The 24,357-nt window shown below is 58.4% G+C and overlaps 1 protein-coding gene across 4 annotated transcripts in view; it reads left to right on the forward strand.

Annotated features, from left to right (window-relative positions):
• The window catches only part of SULF2 (sulfatase 2), a 98,928-nt gene that overhangs the window by 66,062 nt on the left and 8,509 nt on the right, over positions 1-24,357 (forward strand). For all 4 annotated transcript variants that reach the window (XM_066588140.1, XM_066588142.1, XM_066588141.1 and 1 more), the window contains 9 exons: positions 13,454-13,665; positions 15,557-15,796; positions 20,177-20,328; positions 20,412-20,581; positions 20,839-20,989; positions 21,377-21,552; positions 21,882-22,010; positions 22,536-22,592; positions 22,673-22,802. In XM_066588140.1, coding sequence (XP_066444237.1) covers positions 13,491-13,665; positions 15,557-15,796; positions 20,177-20,328; positions 20,412-20,581; positions 20,839-20,989; positions 21,377-21,552; positions 21,882-22,010; positions 22,536-22,592; positions 22,673-22,802 — 1,380 coding nt within the window. In that variant the 5' untranslated portion in view covers positions 13,454-13,490. The remainder of the gene's footprint in view (positions 1-13,453; positions 13,666-15,556; positions 15,797-20,176; positions 20,329-20,411; positions 20,582-20,838; positions 20,990-21,376; positions 21,553-21,881; positions 22,011-22,535; positions 22,593-22,672; positions 22,803-24,357) is intronic.

Below are 24,357 nucleotides of genomic sequence, written 5' to 3' on the forward strand. Positions count from 1 at the left end.
ACTCTCCCTAGAGCCGCCGACCCCCTAACTAAAGGGTAGAAGAGTCTTATAAGAGTGAAGACCAAGAATCCAGCGGCCCCCATAATACTCACATGGAAGAGGAACCAGGACTCTTCCTAAAACCGCCAACCCCCAAACTAAAAAGAAGGATCTTGTATGGGGTGGCCAAGAACCCAGCGGCCCCCATAGTACTTACATGAAAGAGCCACCAGGACTCTTCCTAGAGCTGCCGACCCTCAAACTAAGGGGGGGAGAAGGATCTTGTAAGAGAGGAGAACAAGAGCCCAGCGGCCCCATAATACTTACATGGAGGAACAGCCAGGACTATTCCAGAGCCGCCGACCCCCAAACTAAGGGGGAGAAGGGTCTTGTAAGAGAGGTGAGCAAGAGCCCAGCGGCCCCCATAATACTTACATGGAAGAACAACCAGGACTATTCCAGAGCCGCCGACCCCCAAACTAAGGGGGAGAAGGGTCTTGTAAGAGAGGTGAGCAAGAGCCCAGCGGCCACTCTGGCTGAGCTCCAAAGACCCTCTGTGCAGATGGGAGAAACCTCCAGAAGGTCAACCATCCCTGCAGCCTCCACCAATCTGGGCTTTATGGCGGAGGGGCAAGAAAGAAGCCTCCTCAGTAAGACACATGGAAGTATCAGGTTAGGGTGGATGGAAACCAGGCGTCGCTCATCACCCACCCAATACCATCCCTACAGTGAAGCCTGATGGTGGAGCATCATGTGGGGGAGGGGAGACCGGTCAGGGTGGATGGAAAGCTGGATGGAGTGAAGTACAGAGATAATGGCCACCTGATCCAGAACACAAGGGAACTCAGACCGGCTAGAAGGGTCACCTTCCCACAAAACAATGACAATGACCCTAAGGCCCCACCCAAGACCACCCAGGAGTGGGGACAACTCTGTGAATGCCCCCTGAACCCAATGGTACATCTCCGGGGAGACCTGACAATGGCTGTCCACAGACGGCCCCCATCCAACCCGACAGCGGGTGAAAACCCCCAAATCCAGGGGTGCAAACCTTGTGGCATCACCAAGAAGACGGGAGGCCGGAATCCCTGCCAGGAGGGCTCCGACTAGTACGGAGCACAGGGTGTGACTACTGATGACACCGCAGGGGGCGCAACGACTTGTCGGGTTGTGATTACGGAACGCTGAGTGCAGGATGCGGGGGGCACAACGTAACGTGTCGGGCAGTGGGGGGAGAGCCGTCTGGACCTGCTGTGTTTTACTTCACCGTAGAGATGAGCGCCCTGTTAGCGAGTTTTTGGCGTACGTCATGTGACTGCACTCATGGAAAGCTGTAACATTCCTCTAAAGCCATTTTATATCCACCATATTACAAGGAGCTTACAATGGCCTGCAGTGCGGGGTGTTGGGTCGGTGCAGATGCCACGTGAAGGGTTGGCATGGCAGGTTAATGACCGGTGGGACGCCAGAGAGATGCCAACTCTGTGCAGAGAACTGCAGAGCATTGCTCAAAGTCCCTGACAAGCTGGGATACCGCACCAGTGCCAACCTAGCTGGCAGAGGCAGCTGAGAAGCTGGCAGCATCGGCTGTGGGTACTGCCAGGCAGCCCTCTGCCATATTGGATGCTGCCTGCTGTTTGTAGATTTACACTTTTTGTCATTATCGCTGTGAAATGTGATTAATTGTTCAAATCTGTCAGACGGAAAAACCTGGGGGCACAAACTTAAGAGACTCCACGGGGGAGCTGTAGTTGATGGCACCCTATCTCTTCGTGTACATAATATTGGCGCCTGTGCTGCTGGCCAGCGCCTAATCCTTGTGGGGGTGACTGGCGCACTTTGGCAATCGTTGTCCTTGCGGTGTTTGCTGCAGCGTCAATTGGAAGGCCCGTGGATCCAGTTGGTGGGGGCAGTGCGCCCCTCGTATCCTGACTGTGGAGTGACGCTGCAAAGCATGGTCTCTCCAGTGTGCCCTCCGCAGTGACCTGGCGCATAGCAGGGTCTACAAGCCGCGGTCTGCTGCCTTTATAGCCAGATATTGCTGCTTCTAAACTGCTGTTTCCCATCTGTTGGCCTGTAGTCCAGGAACATCCATGGTAATGGGGCACCATGCATGCTCTGGCGGGATTTTCAGGGACGCCTTTGAGCTAATGGTCAAGATCAATGATCTGCAACCTGCTGCTTCAGACGCTGGTGGTCCCCATAAGTATTTGCAGTATTGCAGTGTGGTGCTGCTGAGGTAGTATTTCCATCTTCTTTTATCACCTTATGTGTGCATTAGGGATAACAGACATAAAACTGTCACATTCCTCAGCTCAGTGGACTGATTTAGTGTTTGTCTCTCTGCTCAGACTGTCTTGTGTTTTTTCGATTCTCAAATTTGTGTGAACATTCATGTAGATCCAGAGGAATGTCGCCCCCCCACCCCGCCCCCCCCCGTCTGTATGTTATAATTATGTGCCATCCAAACTAGTTTCATTCATTAGCCTGATGAAGGGGGCGAGATATCCCGAAAGCTGCTGTAACATCATGCATTGTGGGCCATTACAAGGTCTCCTATCTACAGGATGACTCGGTATCTCTCTCTGAGAACAATCACACATTAGCATTGACCAGCATTCCAGAAGTGCGGGTTATTGGCGCATGTTGTCTCAATCCTAAACAAAATCATCCATAGACCTGAATCGGTAAAGCTCATTCCTTGATACATGTACAACAATTGAAGAGGAGTCTATGATCCTGGATCTACATACTCCCGGAACGAAGGGTCACATGGCCATGTATGTACTCCAGCAGATGAGGATCCTAGACTGGTAGAGTTGGAAGGGGCCTCCAGGGTCATCAGGGCCAACCCCCTGCGCAATACAGGATCACTAAATCATCCCAGACAGATGTCTGTCCGGCCTCTGAAGACTTCCATTGAAGGAGAACTCCCCACCTCCCGTGGCAACCTGTTCCACTCATTGATCCCCTCACTGTCTAATATCTAATGTGTCTCCTCCCTTTCAGTTTCATCCCATTGCTTCTAGTCTTTCCTTGTGCAGATGGGAATAGGGCTGATCCCTCTGCACTGTGACAGCCCTTCAGATATTTGTAGACAGCTATTAAGTCTCCTCTCAGCCTTCTCTTCTGCTAAACATTCCCAGATCCTTTACCCGTTCCTCATAGGACATGATTTGCAGACCGCTCACCATCTTGGTAACTCTTCTCTGAACTTGCTCCAGTTTGTCTATGTCTTTTATAAAGTGGGGTGCCCAGAACTGGACCCAGTATTCCAGATGAGGTCTGACTAAGGAAGAGTAGAGGGGATAATGACCTCACGTGATCTAGACTCTATGCTTCTCTTAATACATCCCAGAATTGTGTTTGCCTTTTTGGATGCTGCATCACATTGTTGACTCATGTTCAGTCTATGATCTATTAGTATACCCAAGTCTTTTTCACATGTGCTGCTGCTTAGCCCAATTCCTCCCATTCTGTATGCGCTTTCTTCATTTTTCTTGCCTAGATGTAGGACTTTGCATTTCTCCTTGTTACATACCATTCTGTTAGTCGCCGACCACTGTTCAAGCTTTTCTAAATCTTTTTGAATCCTTTTTCTCTCAAGTTAAAGCCCTTTTTGACACAACAGCAGTCTTGCAAATCTCTTTTGCTTAAGCGAATGCCAACCTCGCCAACTCTTCTGCACTTGCCCGGTGAGGCTGCACTATTCATAGAGAATCATCGGTTTTCTCAACGTTCGGTGAACAATCAGTATTTATGCTGCCGACAAACACTCGAGCCAGCGCTGCTTCTCTATGTCTGCTGAAACGAACCAGACCCGTGCGATTATCATTCAGTCTAAAAGCACCTATAGCCATCCCTTCAAGTTTTGTGCCGTTGGCAAACTTAATCAGTTTCCCCTCAATTCCCTTCCCTAGATCATTTACCCTCCAGGAGATAAGGGGTCCCCTGTCTTCAGGTCTATGTTCCAGAAGTTAAGGGTCTCCTTGGTCTTTAGGTCTATGCTCCAGGAGGTGAGGGGTCTCCCTGGCCTTCAGGGCTATGCTCTAGGGCAGTGGTGGCGAACCTATGGCACGTGTGCCAGAGGCGGCACTCAGAGCCTTTCCAGCTGGCACTCGCCGCCGTCGGCCGCTCACCACTTTAGTAAATACCGTCAGGGGTGCCACAGCTCCCCTGCTGGTATTCACTCAGCAGCGCTGCTAGAAGCACTGATCCCGGCGCACACTGTGATGTCAGTGTGCAGCCGGGATCCTCCTCCCCCCTCCTCTGACGTCTCCTACTTGGTTCCGCGAGAGCAGGGGAGGGGAGGTGGTGTCCGGCAGCACGTCACAGTATGCTCCTGGGATCAGTGGCAGCAACAGCGCCAAGCAGAGGAGGTGGGGGGGAGGGGATTTGGGTCTCAGAGGGGGGGGGGGGGGCTCTATTACTACAGGGGCCACCGTGGGATGTCAGTATTCCCGCTGGGGCCGCTGTGGGATGTCGCTATTACTACTGGGCTGATGTGGGATGTCACTATTACTACTGGGGCCGCTGTGGGATGTCACTATTACTACAGGGGCCGCTGTGGGATGTCACTATTATACTGGGGCCGCTGTGGGATGTCACTATTACCACTGAGACCACTGTGGGATGTCACTATTTCTACTGGGGGCCGCTGTGGGATGTCACTATTACTACTGGGGGCCGCTGTGGGATGTCACTATTACTACTGGGGGCCACTGTGGGATGTCACTATTATACTGGGGGCCGCTGTGGGATGTTACTATTATACTGGGGGCCGCTGTGGAATGTCACTATTATACTGGGGGCTGCTGTGGGATGTCACTATTATACTGGGGGCCGCTGTGGGATGTCACTATTATACTGGGGGCCGCTGTGGGATGTCACTATTATACTGGGGGCCGCTGTGGGATGTCACTATTATACTGGGGGCCGCTGTGGGATGTCACTATTACTGCTGGGGGCCGCTGTGGGATGTCACTATTATACTGGGGGCCGCTGTGGGATGTCACTATTATACTGGGGCCGCTGTGGGATGTCACTATTATACTGGGGCCGCTGTGGGATGTCACTATTATACTGGGGGCCGCTGTGGGATGTCACTATTACTGCTGGGGGCCGCTGTGGGATGTCACTATTATACTGGGGGCCGCTGTGGGATGTCACTATTATACTGGGGGCCGCTGTGGGATGTCACTATTATACTGGGGGCCGCTGTGGGATGTCACTATTATACTGGGGGCCGCTGTGGGATGTCACTATTACTGCTGGGGGCCGCTGTGGGATGTCACTATTATACTGGGGGCCGCTGTGGGATGTCACTATTATACTGGGGCCGCTGTGGGATGTCACTATTATACTGGGGCCGCTGTGGGATGTCACTATTACTACTGGGGGCCGCTGTGGGATGTCACTATTATACTGGGGGCCGCTGTGGGATGTCACTAATACTGCTGGGGGCCGCTGTGGGATGTCACTATTACTGCTGGGGGCCGCTGTGGGGTGTCACTATTATACTGGGGGCCGCTGTGGGATATCACTATTATACTGGGGGCCGCTGTGGGATGTCACTATTACTACTGGGGGCCGCTGTGGGATGTCACTATTATACTGGGGCCACTGTGGGATGTCACTATTATACTGGGGGCCGCTGTAGGATGTTACTATTATACTGGGGGCTGCTGTGGGATGTCACTATTATACTGGGGCCGCTGTGGGATGTCACTATTATACTGGGGCCGCTGTGGGATGTCACTATTACTACTGGGGGCCGCTGTGGGATGTCACTATTATACTGGGGGCTGCTGTGGGATGTCACTATTATACTGGGGGCTGCTGTGGGATGTCACTATTATACTGGGGGCCGCTGTGGGATGTCACTATTATACTGGGGGCCGCTGTGGGATGTCACTATTATACTGGGGGCCGCTGTGGGGTGTCACTATTACTGCTGGGGGCAGCTGTGGGATGTCACTATTATACTGGGGGCCGCTGTGGGATGTCACTATTACTGCTGGGGGCCGCTGTGGGATGTCACTATTACTGCTGGGGGCCGCTGTGGGATGTCACTATTATACTGGGGGCCGCTGTGGGATGTCACTATTATACTGGGGGCCGCTGTGGGATGTCACTATTATACTGGGGGCCGCTGTGGGATGTCACTATTACTACTGGGGGCCGCTGTGGGATGTCACTATTATACTGGGGGCCGCTGTGGGATGTCACTATTATACTGGGGGCCGCTGTGGGATGTCACTATTATACTGGGGCCGCTGTGGGATGTCACTATTACTGCTGGGGGCCGCTGTGGGATGTCACTATTATACTGGGGCCGCTGTGGGATATCACTATTATACTGGGGGCCGCTGTGGGATGTCACTATTACTACTGGGGGCTGCTGTGGGATGTCACTATTATACTGGGGGCCGCTGTGGGATGTCACTATTACTACTGGGGGCCGCTGTGGGATGTCACTATTATACTGGGGCCGCTGTGGGATGTCACTATTATACTGGGGCCGCTGTGGGATGTTACTATTATACTGGGGGCCGCTGTGGGATGTCACTATTATACTGGGGGCCACTGTGGGATGTCACTATTATACTGGGGGCCGCTGTAGGATGTCACTATTATACTGGGGGCTGCTGTGGGATGTCACTATTATACTGGGGGCTGCTGTGGGATGTCACTATTATACTGGGGCCGCTGTGGGATGTCACTATTATACTGGGGCCGCTGTGGGATGTCACTATTACTACTGGGGGCCGCTGTGGGATGTCACTATTACTACTGGGGGCCGCTGTGGGATGTCACTATTACTACTGGGGGCTGCTGTGGGATGTCACTATTATACTAGGGGCCGCTGTGGGATGTCACTATTATACTGGGGGCCGCTGTGGGATGTCACTATTACTACTGGGGGCTGCTGTGGGATTTCACTATTATACTGGGGCCGCTGTGGGATGTCACTATTATACTGGGGGCCGCTGTGGGATGTCACTATTATACTGGGGGCCGCTGTGGGATGTCACTATTACTACTGGGGGCCGCTGTGGGATTTCACTATTATACTGGGGCCGCTGTGGGATGTCACTATTATACTGGGGGCCGCTGTGGGATGTCACTATTATACTGGGGGCCGCTGTGGGATGTCACTATTATACTGGGGGCCGCTGTGGGATGTCACTATTATACTGGGGCCGCTGTGGGATGTCACTATTATACTGGGGGCTGCTGTGGGATGTCACTATTATACTGGGGGCTGCTGTGGGATGTCGCTATTACTACTGGGGGCTGCTGTGGGATTTCACTATTACTACTGGGGCCGCTGTGGGATGTCACTATTACGATTGGGGCCACGGTGCGGTATCACTATTAATGATGGGGCCGCTGTGGGGGGTCACTATAACCACTAAAGCCGCTCTGGGGGAGTCACTATTGGCGCTGGGGCTGCTCTGGGGGGGGGGGGGTCACCCTTACTGCTAGAGCCGCTCTGGGCGGGGGAGGTCAATATCGCTGCTGGGATATGTTTGCACGAGGTAGAAATGCTGCAGAATGTCGTCAGCGGAAATTTCCATGGCAAATTCCACAGCATTTCTGCATCCAAAAGAAGTCACAATCTGCACCCCGTCTATTTTGAAACAGCCTTGTCCTTTTAAGAACGACGGGGGTAAAATTCAAATGCCATGATAAGCCCCGCCCCCTGACATGTTGGCATTTTACAATAAATAAGTGGGTTTTGAGTTGCAGTTTGGGCACTCGGTCTCTAAAAGGTCCGCCATCACTGCTCTAGGAGGTGAGGGGTCTCCCTGGCCTACAGGGCTATGCTCCTAGAAGGTGATGGGTCTCCATGGCCTTCAGGTCTATGCTCCTAGAAGGTGAGGGGTCTCCCCGGCCTTCAGGGGTATGCTCCTAGAAGGTGAGGGGTCTCCCCGGCCTTCAGGGGTATGCTCCTAGAAGGTGAGGGGTCTCCCCGGCCTTCAGGGGTATGCTCCTAGAAGGTGAGGGGTCTCCCCGGCCTTCAGGGGTATGCTCCTAGAAGGTGAGGGATCTCCCCGGCCTTCAGGGGTATGCTCCTAGAAGGTGAGGGGTCTCCCCGGCCTTCAGGGGTATGCTCCTAGAAGGTGAGGGGTCTCCCCGGCCTTCAGGGGTATGCTCCTAGAAGGTGAGGGGTCTCCCCGACCTTCAGGGCTATGCTCCTAGGAGGTGAGGGGTCTCCATGGCCTTCAGGTCTATGCTCCTAGAAGGTGAGGGGTCTCCCCGGCCTTCAGCTCTATGCTCCTAGGAGGTAAGGGGTCTCCCCGGCCTTCAGGTCTATGCTCCAGGATGTGAGGGGTCTCCCCGGCCTTCAGATCTATGCTCCAGGATGTGAGGGGGTTTCCCCGGTCTTCAGGTCTATGTTCCAGGAGTTGAGGGTCTCCTTGCTCTTCAGGTCTATGTTCCAGGAGGTGAGGGGTCTCCCTGGCCTTCAGGGGTATGCTCTAGGAGGTGAGGGGTCTCCCTGGCCTTCTGGGGTATACTCTAGGAGGTGAGGGGTCTCCCTGGTCTATGCTGCAGGAGGGGAGGGGGTCTCCCTGGTCTATGCTGCAGGAGAGGAGGTGGGTCTCCCTGGTCTTTGCTGCAGGAGGGGAGGGGGGTCTCCCTGGTCTATGCTGCAGGAGGGGAGGGGATCTCCCTGGTCTATGCTTCAGGAGGTGAGGGGGCTTTCCTGTCTATGCCCCCCCAGGGGGGGGGCTTCCCCGTCTATGCTCCAGGGGGTCAAGGGGCTTCCCGATCTATGCTCCAGGAGGTGAGGGGGCTTCCCTGAGTCTTCAGATCTATGCTCCAGGAGGTGAGGGGCTCTCCCTGGTCTATGCTCCAGAAAGTGAGGGGGCTTCCCGGTCTATGCTCCAGGGGGTGAGGGTGTCTCCCCGGTCTATGCTCCAGGAGGTGAGGGGGGCTTCCCTGAGTCTTCAGGTCTATGTTCCAGGAGGTGTGGGGGTCTCCCTGGTCTATGCTCCAGAAAGTGAGGGGTTTTCCCAGTTTATGCTCCAGGGGGGCTTCCCAGTCCATGCCCCGGGGGGGGGGGGGGGGGTGACGGGGGCTTCCCGGTCCATGCCCCGGGGGGGGGGGGGGTGACGGGGGCTTCCCGGTCCATGCCCCGGGGGGGGGGGGCTTCCCGGTCCATGCCCCGGGGGGGGGGGGGTGACGGGGGCTTCCCGGTCCGTGCCCCGGGGGGTGGGGGTGACGGGGGCTTCCCGGTCCATGCCCCGGGGGGGGGGGGGAGGTGACGGGGGCTTCCCGGTCCATGCCCCGGGGGGGGGGGGGTGACGGGGGCTTCCCGGTCCATGCCCCGGGGGGGGGGGGAGGTGACGGGGGCTTCCCGGTCCATGCCCCGGGGGGGGGGGGGGGTGACGGGGGCTTCCCGGTCCATGCCCCGGGGGGGGGGGTGACGGGGGCTTCCCGGTCCATGCCCCGGGGGGGGGGGGGGTGACGGGGGCTTCCCGGTCCATGCCCCGGGGGGGGGGGTGACGGGGGCTTCCCGGTCCATGCCCCGGGGGGGGGGGGGGTGACGGGGGCTTCCCGGTCCATGCCCCGGGGGGGGGGGTGACGGGGGCTTCCCGGTCCATGCCCCGGGGGGGGGGGGGGGGTGACGGGGGCTTCCCGGTCCATGCCCCGGGGGGGGGGGGGGTGACGGGGGCTTCCCGGTCCATGCCCCGGGGGGGTGACGGGGGCTTGGTATCCACTGTACAGTAGACTGCCTCTTCCCGCTGCGCGGTCCTCCTGTTATTTGCTGTACAGCAGACTGCCTCTTCCCGCTGCGCGGTCCTCCTGTGTTATCTGCTGTACAGTAGACTGCCTCTTCCCGCCGTGCGGTCCTCCTGTTATCTGCTGTACAGCAGACTGCCTCTTCCCGCCGCGCGGTCCTCCTGTGTTATCCGCTGTACAGCAGACTGCCTCTTCCCGCCGCGCGGTCCTCCTGTGTTATCCGCTGTACAGCAGACTGCCTCTTCCCGCCGCGCGGTCCTCCTGTGTTATCCACTGTACAGCAGACTGCCTCTTCCCGCCGCGCGGTCCTCCTGTGTTATCCGCTGTACAGCAGACTGCCTCTTCCCGCCGCGCGGTCCTCCTGTGTTATCCGCTGTACAGCAGACTGCCTCTTCCCGCCGCGCGGTCCTCCTGTGTTATCCGCTGTACAGCAGACTGCCTCTTCCCGCCGCGCGGTCCTCCTGTGTTATCCGCTGTACAGCAGACTGCCTCTTCCCGCCGCGCGGTCCTCCTGTGTTATCCGCTGTACAGCAGACTGCCTCTTCCCGCCGCGCGGTCCTCCTGTGTTATCCGCTGTACAGCAGACTGCCTCTTCCCGCCGCGCGGTCCTCCTGTGTTATCCGCTGTACAGCAGACTGCCTCTTCCCGCCGCGCGGTCCTCCTGTGTTATCCGCTGTACAGCAGACTGCCTCTTCCCGCCGCGCGGTCCTCCTGTGTTATCCGCTGTACAGCAGACTGCCTCTTCCCGCCGCGCGGTCCTCCTGTGTTATCCGCTGTACAGCAGACTGCCTCTTCCCGCCGCGCGGTCCTCCTGTGTTATCCGCTGTACAGCAGACTGCCTCTTCCCGCCGCGCGGTCCTCCTGTGTTATCTGCTGTACAGCAGACTGCCTCTTCCCGCCGCGCGGTCCTCCTGTTATCCGCTGTACAGCAGACTGCCTCTTCCCGCCGCGCGGTCCTCCTGTGTTATCTGCTGTACAGCAGACTGCCTCTTCCCGCCGCGCGGTCCTCCTGTGTTATCTGCTGTACAGCAGACTGCCTCTTCCCGCCGCGCGGTCCTCCTGTTATCCGCTGTACAGCAGACTGCCTCTTCCCGCCGCGCGGTCCTCCTGTGTTATCTGCTGTACAGCAGACTGCCTCTTCCCGCCGCGCGGTCCTCCTGTTATCCGCTGTACAGCAGACTGCCTCTTCCCGCCGCGCGGTCCTCCTGTTATCCGCTGTACAGCAGACTGCCTCTTCCCGCCGCGCGGTCCTCCTGTGTTATCTGCTGTACAGTAGACTGCCTGCTGCGTAGGATTGCTGTACCGTAGACTGGCATCGTTCTGGCCGGTCTTCTTGTGGGCGCTTGTACTTGCTGTATCAGGGTGTCCGATCTCACAGCCGTGGTGGGCCGGTGGTCGCTGGTGACACAAAAGGCGGCTCTGATCCCGGTGGGCCGGTGGTCGCTGGTGACACAGGAGGCGGCTCTGATCCCGGTGGGCCGGTGGTCGCTGGTGACACAGGAGGCGGCTCTGATCCCGGTGGGCCGGTGGTCGCTGGTGACACAGGAGGCGGCTCTGATCCCGGTGGGCCGGTGGTCGCTGGTGACACAGGAGGCGGCTCTGATCCCGGTGGGCCGGTGGTCGCTGGTGACACAGGAGGCGGCTCTGATCCCGGTGGGCCGGTGGTCGCTGGTGACACAGGAGGCGGCTCTGATCCTGGTGGGCCGGTGGTCGCTGGTGACACAGGAGGCGGCTCTGATCCCGGTGATCCAGGACAGGCTGCGACCCTCGTAGTAACAGATGACTGTCCTCTGTGCACCGATGGAAGGGCTCGCTGCGAGTCGCAGCCTTAATCATCACGTCATTTACCTCCTCGCTATTCCTCCACGTGGCACATTGTCGGCAGTAAACGTCCGGCACCCCAAGGCTGTCGCTGCCTCTCACATGCTTGGGGGGAAGCAGAACTATGAATGCAGCTCTGGCTGTGACTGATGGAAGCTGTGAGGTAAGTTTCCTGCACCGGGCGGACATCTTCCTCATTACGTGTGGCTGCAGAGTACAGGCTGTTGTCTGGGGTGCGGTTTGGTCTCGTGGTACAATCCCAGGATGCACTGCAACCTGATAATGGAGGAGATTGTGATGCGCTGGCGGCGCTGTCCTCAGCCGCTGCGTCTCCTCATCTCTCCGCGGTCTTCAGGCCACGCTCTTATGTGCACGTTAGCGGCGGATCGCCACCCTGGACCACAAGCCGACGGTTATACTCGGATATTGAAGCTACATTATTTGCGCACTTTATGGTACGATTGGGCGCTGCTTTGTACATTAGGCATGGCACGATGGTATTTGGCGCTAATTAGTAGTATTACTGCACTTTGTATAATCTTCGTGCGTCTTCTGGCGCAGGAGGTGTCTGAGCGCCGTTCACCTCGGGGGGCTCGCAGGCCGTCTCCGTCTCTTCTGTGCACTTCTCTTAGACGCGGTTTCTTCACTTATGGATGTAAATGCTTCACCGATCAGTAATTGGCGCGGGAGCCCCCGGCCCGCTGGGTCAGCGCCACCAATGTTCCACCCTTGGAAGTGTCGTAGTTTTCTGTCTTACATAGAGTATTTATTTTTCTGGGCTCTTCTCCCAGCAGACGGGCGCGGCCCTCTCCTGCCCCAGGCCCCCCGAGGGAGGGAGGGGGGGGGGCCCTCTCCTGCCCCCGGCCCCCGGAGGGAGGGCTCTCTCCTTTCCCTGGCCCCCGGAGGGAGGGAGGAAGGGGGGGGGGCTCTCTCCTGCCCCTGGCCCCCGGAGGGAGGGGGGGGGCTCTCTCCTGCCCCTGGCCCCCGGAGGGAGGGGGGGGGGCTCTCTCCTGCCCCTGGCCCCCGGAGGGAGGGGGGGGGGGGCTCTCTCCTGCCCCTGGCCCCCGGAGGGAGGGGGGGGGGGGGCTCTCTCCTGCCCCTGGCCCCCGGAGGGAGGGGGGGGGGGGGCTCTCTCCTGCCCCTTGCCCCCGGAGGGAGGGGGGGGGGCTCTCTCCTGCCCCTGGCCCCCGGAGGGAGGGAGGGGGGGGGGGGGCTCTCTCCTGCCCCTGGCCCCCGGAGGGAGGGGGGGGGCTCTCTCCTGCCCCTGGCCCCCGGAGGGAGGGGGGGGGGGCTCTCTCCTGCCCCTGGCCCCCGGAGGGAGGGGGGGGGGGCTCTCTCCTGCCCCTGGCCCCCGGAGGGAGGGGGGGGGGCTCTCTCCTGCCCCTTGCCCCCGGAGGGAGGGGGGGGGGGCTCTCTCCTGCCCCTGGCCCCCGGAGGGAGGGGGGGGGGCTCTCTCCTGCCCCTGGCCCCGAGGGAGGGAGGGGGGGGGGGCTCTCTCCTGCCCGTGGCCCTGAGGGGGGGTCTCTTCGCCCTACTTCATTATCCAGAGCTGCATTCACATTGGGTTGCCGTAGATGTCAGGACCGCGGTTTGTGATGGAGATAAGCGGCGCCTCATAGAGTATGGACAGGGGTGCTGTGCATGGGGGGTCTCCAGCAGGGGGCAGATGCAAGTAGCTGTAGTGGATAGAATTAACCCCTTCATCGGCTTCCAGCTCTCTCCTTGCGTTCACTAAGTGTGGAGCTGGTTGAGTGTCAACTATTCTCGCCGACCCCAGCAGGTAGAGGGGCGTGAGCCGCTGATGTGTATGGGCACCCCAGAACGGTGCTCCCACAATGCACTGCTGATTTATGAATGCAGAGAGCAGTTTTCGGTGTTTATTAACCCTTTGTTTTCCCTGCAGAACCCTGACGGTAAAGTGGTAACCTGCTGGTCCCGCGATGGCGGAGAGGGTTGTCCTGCTGGGCCTGTTGGCAGCAAGCGTCTGGCTGGTGAGCGAGGGAAGCCTCCCCTTCCTGTCCAAGCAGAGGTTAAAGGGCCGATTCCAGAGAGACCGCCGGAATATCCGTCCGAACATCATTCTCGTACTGACGGACGACCAAGATGTGGAGTTGGGTATGTGCCGTAAGAAAGATGGCGGCCAGCACCGTATGTGACCGAGGTGTGGCTGTAGCCAGAGCGCTGCGGTCTGCTGCCGGTCGTCTATTCACTGATTGTAAACAAGATGGTGATGGGCGCTTGCGTTGTGCTCGGCATTGTTTCCTGCCGCTAATATCCATGCAGCGCAACAAATCTTCGGTGATTCTGGGCGTTACAGCTTCCCGCGGGGTTATGGGGGGAGGGGGGGTCACGGCTCCCCGTAGGGTTATAGGGGGAGGGGGGGTCACGGCTCCCCGTAGGGTTATAGGGGGAGGGGGGGTCACGGCTCCCCGTAGGGTTATAGGGGGAGGGGGGGTCACGGCTCCCCGTAGGGTTATAGGGGGAGGGGGGTCACGGCTCCCCGTAGGGTTATAGGGGGAGGGGGGGTCACGGCTCCCCGTAGGGTTATAGGGGGAGGGGGGGTCACGGCTCCCCGTAGGGTTATAGGGGGAGGGGGGGTCACGGCTCCCCGTAGGGTTATAGGGGGAGGGGGGGTCACGGCTCCCCGTAGGGTTATAGGGGGAGGGGGGGTCACGGCTCCCCGTAGGGTTATAGGGGGAGGGGGGGTCACGGCTCCCCGTAGGGTTATAGGGGGAGGGGGGGTCACGGCTCCCCGTAGGGTTATAGGGGGAGGGGGGGTCACGGCTCCCCGTAGGGTTATAGGGGGAGGGGGGGTCACGGCTCCCCGTAGGGTTATAGGGGGAGGGGGGGTCACGGCTCCCCGTAGGGTTATAGGGGGAGGGGGGGTCACGGCTCCCCGTAGGGTTATAGGGGGAGGGGGGGTCACGGCTTCCCGTAGGGCTATGGGGGGGGGGGCGTCACGGCTCCCCGTAGGGTTATGTGGGGGGGGGTCACGGCTCCCCGTAGGGTTATGTGGGGGGGGGGTCACGGCTCCCCGTAGGGTTATGGGGGGGGGGGGGTCACGGCTCCCCGTAGGGTTATGGGGGGGGGGGGGGGTCACGGCTCCCCGTAGGGTTATGGGGGGGGGGGGGGTCACGGCTCCCCGTAGGGTTATAGGGGGGGGGGTTACGGCTCCCCGTAGGGTTATGGGGGGGGGGGGGGGCGCGTCACGGCTTCCCGTAGGGTTATGGGGGGGGGGCGGGGCGTCACGGCTTCCCGTAGGTTTATGGGGGGGGGGCCGTCACGGCTTCCCGTAGGGTTATGGGGGGGGGGGGCGTCACGGCTTCACGTGGGGTTATGGGGGGGGGGGGCGTCACGGCTTCCCGTGGGGTTATGGGGGGGGGGGCGTCACGGCTTCCCGTGGGGTTATGGGGGGGGGGGCGTCACGGCTTCCCGTAGGGCTATGGGGGGGGGGGTGTCACGGTTCCCCGTAGGGTTATGGGGGGGGGGGGGGTGTCACGGTTCCCCGTAGGGTTATGGGGGGGGGTGTCACGGCTCCCCGTAGGGTTATAGGGGGGGGGGGTCACGGCTTCCCGTAGGGTTATGGGGGGGGTCGCGGCTCCCCGTAGGGTTATGGGGGGGGGGTCACGGCTCCCCGTAGGGTTATAGGGGGAGGGGGGGTCACGGCTTCCCGTAGGGTTATAGGGGGAGGGGGGGCGTCACGGCTTCCCGTAGGGTTATGGGGGAGGGGGGGCGTCACGGCTTCCCGTAGGGTTATGGGGGGGGAGGGGGCGTCACGGCTCCCCGTAGGGTTATGGGGGGGGAGGGGGCGTCACGGCTCCCCGTAGGGTTATGGGGGGGGGTCACGGTTCCCCGTAGGGTTATGGGGGGGGGTCACGGCTCCCCGTAGGGTTATAGGGGGGGGGGGGGGTCACGGCTTCCCGTAGGGTTGGGGGGGGGGGGGGGGGGCGTTGTATTGCGGCTTCGGACCCGACATGGTAATTTTCCCGTTTCTCGCGTCCTCCAGGTTCCATGTCCGTGATGAATAAGACGAGGCGCATCATGGCGCAGGGAGGGACGCACTTTATAAACGCCTTTGTCACCACGCCGATGTGCTGCCCGTCGCGCTCCTCCATCCTGACGGGGAAGTACGTCCACAACCACAACACCTACACCAACAACGAGAATTGCTCCTCGCCGTCGTGGCAGGCGCAGCACGAACCGCACACCTTCGCCGTCTACCTGAACAACACCGGCTATCGGACAGGTGAGAGCGCCGCAGGGGGTGTCGTCCCGCCACGATCTCCGGGGGCTCGCAAGCCCGGCATTGGGGGCGAAATAAGTGTAAATGGCAACAAATTGCCGCCTCTTACTGCTCCTCTGTGGAGGGGAGTGTTCTGATGAGCGGTGGGCCGCTGTCCTGGTGGAGGCGCCATTTTTCGCCTAGACCTCCCCCACACAACAGGCCGCCCCTCTCCGGAGTCCCCAGAACAATCCTAAACGGCTCCGGAGGGAACTGTCCTCCATGTTTTATTGATGAGACTGCGGGAGAACAATAAGCCGCGCCCCCTCCCCCGCTCGCCATCTGCACCGTCGCGTCCGCAACATGACGCTCCGCTAATTAGTCAGAAGACGAAAATCTGGAAAAACAAAGAGTCCCCACAAGGACGAGCGGGTTATGGGGGGGGGGTGAGGAGATTAGATACACGGCTCAGCAGACAGTATCACACAGGATAGGATTAGATACCCGGCTCAGCAGACAGTATCACACAGGATAGGATTAGATACACGGCTCAGCAGACAGTATCACACATGATAGGATTAGATACACGGCTCAGCAGACAGTATCACACAGGATAGGATTAGATACACGGCTCAGCAGACAGTATCACACAGGATAGGATTAGATACACGGCTCAGCAGACAGTATCACACAGGATAGGATTAGATACCCGGCTCAGCAGACAGTATCACACAGGATAGGATTAGATACACGGCTCAGCAGACAGTATCACACATGATGGGATTAGATACACGGCTCAGCAGACAGTATCACACATGATGGGATTAGATACACGGCTCAGCAGACAGTATCACACAGGATAGGATTAGATACACGGCTCAGCAGACAGTATCACACAGGATAGGATTAGATACCCGGCTCAGCAGACAGTATCACACAGGATAGGATTAGATACACGGCTCAGCAGACAGTATCACACATGATGGGATTAGATACCCGGCTCAGCAGACAGTATCACACAGGATAGGATTAGATACACGGCTCAGCAGACAGTATCACACAGGATAGGATTAGATACACGGCTCAGCAGACAGTATCACACAGGATAGGATTAGATACACGGCTCAGCAGACAGTATCACACAGGATAGGATTAGATACACGGCTCAGCAGACAGTATCACACAGGATAGGATTGGATACACGGCTCAGCAGACAGTATCACACAGGATAGGATTAGATACACGGCTCAGCAGACAGTATCACACAGGATAGGATTAGATACACGGCTCAGCAGACAGTATCACATAGGATAGGATTAGATACCCGGCTCAGCAGACGATATCACACAGGACAGGATTAGATACCCGGCTCAGCAGACGGTATCACACAGGATAGGATTAGATACCCGGGTAAGCAGACGGTATCACATACGATAGGATTAGATACACGGCTCAGCAGACAGTATCACACAGGATAGGATTAGATACACGGCTCAGCAGACAGTATCACACAGGAGAGGATTAGATACACGGTTCAGCAGACAGTATCACACAGGACAGGATTAGATACCCGGCTCAGCAGACAATATCACACAGGATAGGATTAGATACACGGCTCAGCAGACAGTATCACACAGGGTAGGATTAGATACACGGCTCAGCAGACAGTATCACACAGGATAGGGTTAGATACACGGCTCAGCGGACAGTATCACACAGGATAGGATTAGATACACGGCTCAGCAGGCAGTATCACACAGGGTAGGATTAGATACACGGTTCAGCAGACAGTATCACACAGGATAGGATTAGATACACGGCTCAGCAGACAGTATCACATAGGATAAGATTAGATACACGGCTCAGCAAACAGTATAACACAGGGTAGGATTAGATACCCGGCTCAGCAGACGGTATCACACAGGATAGGATTAGATACCCGGCTCAGCAGACGGTATCACACAGGATAGGATTAGATACCCGGGTAAGCAGACGGTATCACATACGATAGGATTAGATACACGGCTCAGCAGACAGTATCACACAGGATAGGATTAGATACACGGCTCAGCAGACAGTATCACACAGGATAGGATTAGATACACGGCTCAGCAGACGGTATCACATAGGATAGGATTAGATACCCGGCTCAGCAGACGGTATCACACAGGACAGGATTAGATACCCGACTCAGCAGACGGTATCACACAGGATAGGATTAGATACCCGGGTAAGCAGACGGTATCACATACGATAGGATTAGATACACGGCTCAGCAGACAGTATCACACAGGATAGGATTAGATACACGGCTCAGCAGACAGTATCACACAGGATAGGATTAGATACACGGCTCAGCAGACGGTATCACATAGGATAGGATTAGATACCCGGCTCAGCAGACGGTATCGCACAGGACAGGATTAGATACACAGCTCAGCAGACAGCATCACATAGGATTAGATTAGATACCCGCCTCAGCAGACAGTCGCGAGACCCGACCCCAGCGCCTGCAGAGACGAGCGCGTACTCACCCGCGCCTGGCGGCCCCGGCTCTTTCATGTGCCGGCGCATGCGCAGACCGGAGCCGGCGGCTGGGTGAGTGACGTATCTGTGCGAGGCTCTGCGAGCCCCACACAAAAATAGGACATGCCGCGGCCATCTGCATAGGAGTGCGTATTGTAATGCACTCCTATGCAGGCTTTGAGCGGCGGAAATCCCGCGGCAGGATTTCCGCCCGTGTGCAGGCGGCCATACTGGAGTTTTCTGTGTGGCGGCGTGCAGTGCCCTGGTCATGTGACAGCGGTCTCTCCCTGTGTGGCGCTGCCCTCGTTATGGGACGGCGGTCTCTCCCTGTGTGGCGCTGCCCTCGTTATGGGACGGCGGTCTCTCCCTGTGTGGCGCTGCCCTCGTTATGGGACGGCGGTCTCTCCCTGTGTGGCGCTGCCCTCGTTATGGGACGGCGGTCTCTCCCTGTGTGGCGCTGCCCTCGTTATGGGACGGCGGTCTCTCCCTGTGTGGCGCTGCCCTCGTTATGGGACGGCGGTCTCTCCCTGTGTGGCGCTGCCCTCGTTATGGGACGGCGGTCTCTCCCTGTGTGGCGCTGCCCTCGTTATGGGACGGCGGTCTCTCCCTGTGTGGCTCTGCCCTCGTTATGGGACGGCGGTCTCTCCCTGTGTGGCGCCGCCCTGGTCATGGGAAGGCGGTCTCTCCCTGTGTGGCGCCGCCCTGGTCATGGGAAGGCGGTCTCTCCCTGTGTGGCGCCGCCCTGGTCATGGGAAGGCCGTCTCTCCCTGTGTGGCGCCGCCCTGGTCATGGGACGGCCGTCTCTCCCTGTGTGGCGCCGCCCGGGTCATGGGACGGCCGTCTCTCCCTGTGTGGCGCCGCCCGGGTCATGGGACGGCCGTCTCTCCCTGTGTGGCGCCGCCCGGGTCATGGGACGGCCGTCTCTCCCTGGTCATGGGACGGCGGTCTCTCCCTGGTCATGGGACGGCGGTCTCTCCCTGGTCATGGGACGGCGGTCTCTCCCTGGTCATGGGACGGCGGTCTCTCCCTGGTCATGGGACGGCGGTCTCTCCCTGGTCATGGGACGGCGGTCTCTCCCTGGTCATGGGACGGCGGTCTCTCCCTGGTCATGGGACGGCCGTCTCTCCCTGGTCATGGGACGGCCGTCTCTCCCTGGTCATGGGACGGCGGTCTCTCCCTGGTCATGGGACGGCCGTCTCTCCCTGGTCATGGGACGGCCGTCTCTCCCTGGTCATGGGACGGCCGTCTCTCCCTGGTCATGGGACGGCCGTCTCTCCCTGGTCATGGGACGGCCGTCTCTCCCTGGTCATGGGACGGCCGTCTCTCCCTGGTCATGGGACGGCCGTCTCTCCCTGGTCATGGGACGGCCGTCTCTCCCTGGTCATGGGACGGCCGTCTCTCCCTGGTCATGGGACGGCCGTCTCTCCCTGGTCATGGGACGGCCGTCTCTCCCTGGTCATGGGACGGCCGTCTCTCCCTGGTCATGGGACGGCCGTCTCTCCCTGGTCATGGGACGGCCGTCTCTCCCTGGTCATGGGACGGCCGTCTCTCCCTGGTCATGGGACGGCCGTCTCTCCCTGGTCATGGGACGGCCGTCTCTCCCTGGTCATGGGACGGCCGTCTCTCCCTGGTCATGGGACGGCCGTCTCTCCCTGGTCATGGGACGGCCGTCTCTCCCTGGTCATGGGACGGCCGTCTCTCCCTGGTCATGGGACGGCCGTCTCTCCCTGGTCATGGGACGGCCGTCTCTCCCTGGTCATGGGACGGCCGTCTCTCCCTGGTCATGGGACGGCCGTCTCTCCCTGGTCATGGGACGGCGGGCTCTCCCTGTGTGGCGCTGCCCTGGTCATGTGACGGCGGTGTCTCCATGTGTTGCAGCGTTCTTCGGCAAGTACCTGAACGAGTACAACGGCTCCTACGTGCCGCCGGGCTGGAAGGAGTGGGTGGGGCTAGTGAAGAACTCGCGCTTCTACAACTACACGCTCTGCCGCAACGGGGTGAAGGAGAAGCACGGATCCGACTACTCCCAGGTGAGCGCCACCGTCTGGGGTCATACACTGTAACAAACCCTCAGCTGTGCGACAGCGGCTCATGGTGTGTTTCCTCCCTGTAGGACTATCTGACGGATCTCATCACCAACGGCAGCGTCAGCTTCTTCCGCACCTCGAAGAAAATGTACCCCCACCGCCCGGTGCTGATGGTGCTGAGCCACGCCGCCCCCCACGGCCCCGAAGACGCCGCACCCCAATACGCCAACCTGTTCTCCAATGCCTCTCAGCACATGTGAGTAGAATTCCAGGACTGCAGTGAAGACCGACACTGTAGTTGGGGCCGCAGGACGGCGAATTATCCTTATTTACACTATTGCAGCGCGCTCAGTCTGACTCCTCCCCCTCTGAAGAGAGGCGCGGCTTGGTGAATATGGCGGTACATTGGCGGGACGGATGTAGGACTAAACAATGGACCGTAGGAGTTGTCAGGGGGATGTATCTGGCAGGATTGGTGCTGTACTGACTGACGGGACCCCCTTTGCCTTTCAGAACCCCGAGCTACAACTACGCCCCGAACCCTGACAAGCACTGGATCATGAGGTACACGGGGCCCATGATGCCCATCCACATGGAGTTCACCAACCTGCTGCAGCGCCGGCGCCTGCAGACCCTGATGTCCGTGGAGGACTCGATGGAGAAGGTGCGGCCCCCACACTGCTGAGGGGTTGTTACATTGTGTCAGGACTCCTGATTTGTGGCTGCCGGACGGAAACTACATTCTGGGGGTGTCTGTCCATCTATGGGGGTCCTGCTATTGCCAGACAGTGGGAGGAGCCTCAGACCCCGCCTCCACAGGCTGATCCTGTATTCTATCTCATCTCCAGTCACCTCCAGAGCTGTAGTCATGATTCTGCTCTTCGCAGCTGTGTGACCTGGCAGCGCTGTTCCAAATGATCCATCTCATCTGAGCTCCCACAATGCACTGCTCTGTGGGTGCAAGAATCGAGAAGAGTTGGTGCAGCTCTGGCTGTGACTGGAGGAGGGTGCAGCTGCTGTATGTGAGCTAACGGTGAGTATGATCCCCTAGATCTATGAGCTGCTGCTGGAGCTGGGGGAGCTGGACAACACCTACCTCATCTACACCGCCGACCATGGCTACCACATCGGCCAGTTTGGACTGGTGAAGGGGAAGTCCATGCCCTACGAGTTCGACATCCGAGTGCCCTTCTACATCCGAGGACCAAACGTGGACGCCGGCTCTCTGTGAGTTCTGACAGAATGGTGACTGCAGCTCTGGAGGTGCCTTGAGTACAGGGCGGGCTGCGACGCGGCTGGAGGGGGCGGGACCGCGGCTGGAGGGGCTGGAGGGGGCGGGACCGCTGCTGGAGGGGGCGGGACCGCTGCTGGAGGGGGGCGGGACGGCGGCTGGAGGGGGGCGGGACGGCGGCTGGAGGGGGGCGGGACGGCGGCTGGAGGGGGGCGGGACGGCGGCTGGAGGGGGGCGGGACGGCGGCTGGAGGGGGGCGGGACGGCGGCTGGAGGGGGGCGGGACGGGCAGGGCAGCCTGTGACTGCTCTTTCATGCACCTGCAGGAACCCGCACATCGTGCTGAACGTAGACCTCGCCCCGACCATCCTGGACATCGCCGGCCTGGACATTCCTGCGGACATGGATGGGAAATCGCTCCTGAAGCTTCTGGACACGGAGCGGCCAGTGAACAGGTGAGCGCTCCGTGCCTCCACGGGGATTATAATAAGAGCCGCGCCTAAAACCGGAGGACTCGCCAGATTCAGTCACCGCGGTCACTTCTCCATATCCGCCTTGATCAGAGGTTTAGAGCGACGCACGCCGTGATGGTAACCATGACAACACATGAATGGAGCTGTAGACATTACTGGCTGCGCCCCCCCCATCTGTATTCAGGGTGTCGCCTCACGGTGAGATCTTGTGCACTAATAGCGATAATGTCCACCGGAGGGGGCGACATAGTCTACGGTCACTGCACTGGTTGCAACCAGGGAGCAATAGCTTGTATTAACCTCTCTGCAGTCGGCTTGAATTGCCTGGTAAAGGAGAGCAGTAGATTTGTGACTACACAGCAGTGTGGAGAGGAGCAGCTCAGCCTTGGGAATGTCGCCCCCTTTGCCCCGCCCCCTGCGCCCTGGAAACGTGCAGTGATAAGCAGTTGGTGTCACGCTGTTCGCCCGCCGCCGCTCATCACCTCCTTGTGGTTTGTTTTCTTCCAGGTTTCACGTTCAGAAAAGAGTTAAAGTCTGGAGAGATTCGTTCCTGGTGGAGCGCGGGTGAGTTCTGCGCAGTGGGCGGAGCCATGCTGACCCCACCCCCGTTATAGCACCGTTAACCCCTGCTCTCCGCCTGCTAGGAAACTGCTGCATAAGAGGGAGGCAGACAAGATGGACGCTCAAGAGGAGAACTTCCTGCCCAAGTATCAGCGCGTCAAAGACTTGTGCCAGCGTGCCGAGTATCAGACGGCCTGTGAGCAGCTGGGGCAGGTGAGCGCAGCTCCGCAGGAACATCTGCTGGATACTACTGGTATGAGAGTCCAGACCCCTTGGTAAACCAAGTTAGACCCAAACACTGCAGACAAGGCATGTATGAGGTTTATATCTGTAGATCACTCGCCAGATGGGTGGCAGATATAAAGGTTATAGAACCATAGAATGGTGGAGTTGGAGGGGTCACCGAGCCCAACCCCCTGCTCAATGCAGGATCACTAAATCATCCCAGACAGATGTCTGTCCACCTCTGAAGACTTCCATTGAAGGAGAACTCCCCACCTCCCGTGGCAACCTGTTCCACTCATTGATCCCCTCACTGTCTAATATCTAATCTGTGTCTCCTCCCTTTCAGTTTCATCCCATTGCTTCTAGTCTTTCCTTGTACAGATGAGAATAGGGCTGATCCCTCTGCACTGTGACAGCCCTTCAGATATTTGTAGACAGCTATTAAGTCTCCTCTCAGCCTTCTCTTCTGCTAAACCTTCCCAGATCCTTTAACCGTTCCTCATAGGACATGATTTGCAGACCGCTCACCATCTTGGTAACTCTTCTCTGAACTTGCTCCAGTTTGTTGATGTCTCTTATAAAGTGGGGTGCCCAGAACTGGACCCAGTATTCCAGATGAGGTCTGACTAAGGAAGAGTAGAGGGGGGTAATGACCTCACGTGATCTAGACTCTGTGCTTCTCTTAATACATCCCAGAATTGTGTTTGCCTTTTTGGCTGCTGCATCACATTGTTGACTCATGTTCAGTCTATGATCTATTAGTATACCCAAGTCTTTTTCCCATGTGCTGCTGCTTAGCCCAATTCCTCCCATTCTGTATGTGCTTTCCTCATTTTTCTTGCCCAGATGTAGGACTTTGCATTTCCCCTTGTTAAACACCATTCTGTTAGTCGCCGACCACTGTGCAAGCTTTTCTAGATCTTTTTGAATACTCTCTCTCTCTCTTCCCTAGTGTTAAGGCACATTTAGAAGGGACGAGTGTGGGCAAACAATGGCCGCCCCTCATCCCCTGCGGTTCTGCTGCAAGGGAGCTAATATCACTGGCTCACAGCGGGGTGGCTGCAGGAGATTTCTCTCCTCACTCCCACCGCCCCTCTCCATCGACTTATTGACTGATCAGCTCATCGTCCAGAGTCATATGCAGCATAAACGATGCACGATGAGCTGAGTGTCAGGCGTCGTTTGCCCCACAGTCGTCCTGTCTAAATGGACCCTTGGCTATCCCTCCTAGCTTTGTGCCGTTGGCACATTTGATCAGTTTCCCCCAATTCCCTCCTCCAGATCGTTTATAACAATGTTGAACAACACTGGGCCTCGGACAGAGCCTTGTGGTCCCACTTGATACATTCTTCCACTTGGATGTGCAGCCATTTATGACCACTCTTTGAGTACGATCACTCAGTCAGTTGTGAATCCACCTAACAGTTGCCTTGTCAATCCCAGATTTGGTCATTTTTTCAATAAGTCTGGTATGAGATACTTTGTCAGATACTTTACTAAAGCCAAGATATACTATATCCACCGCATCTCCCTGATCCACCCG

The sequence above is a fragment of the Eleutherodactylus coqui genome, chromosome 13 (assembly GCF_035609145.1).
Source record: "Eleutherodactylus coqui strain aEleCoq1 chromosome 13, aEleCoq1.hap1, whole genome shotgun sequence".
In the NCBI taxonomy this organism is placed as follows: domain Eukaryota; kingdom Metazoa; phylum Chordata; class Amphibia; order Anura; family Eleutherodactylidae; genus Eleutherodactylus; species Eleutherodactylus coqui.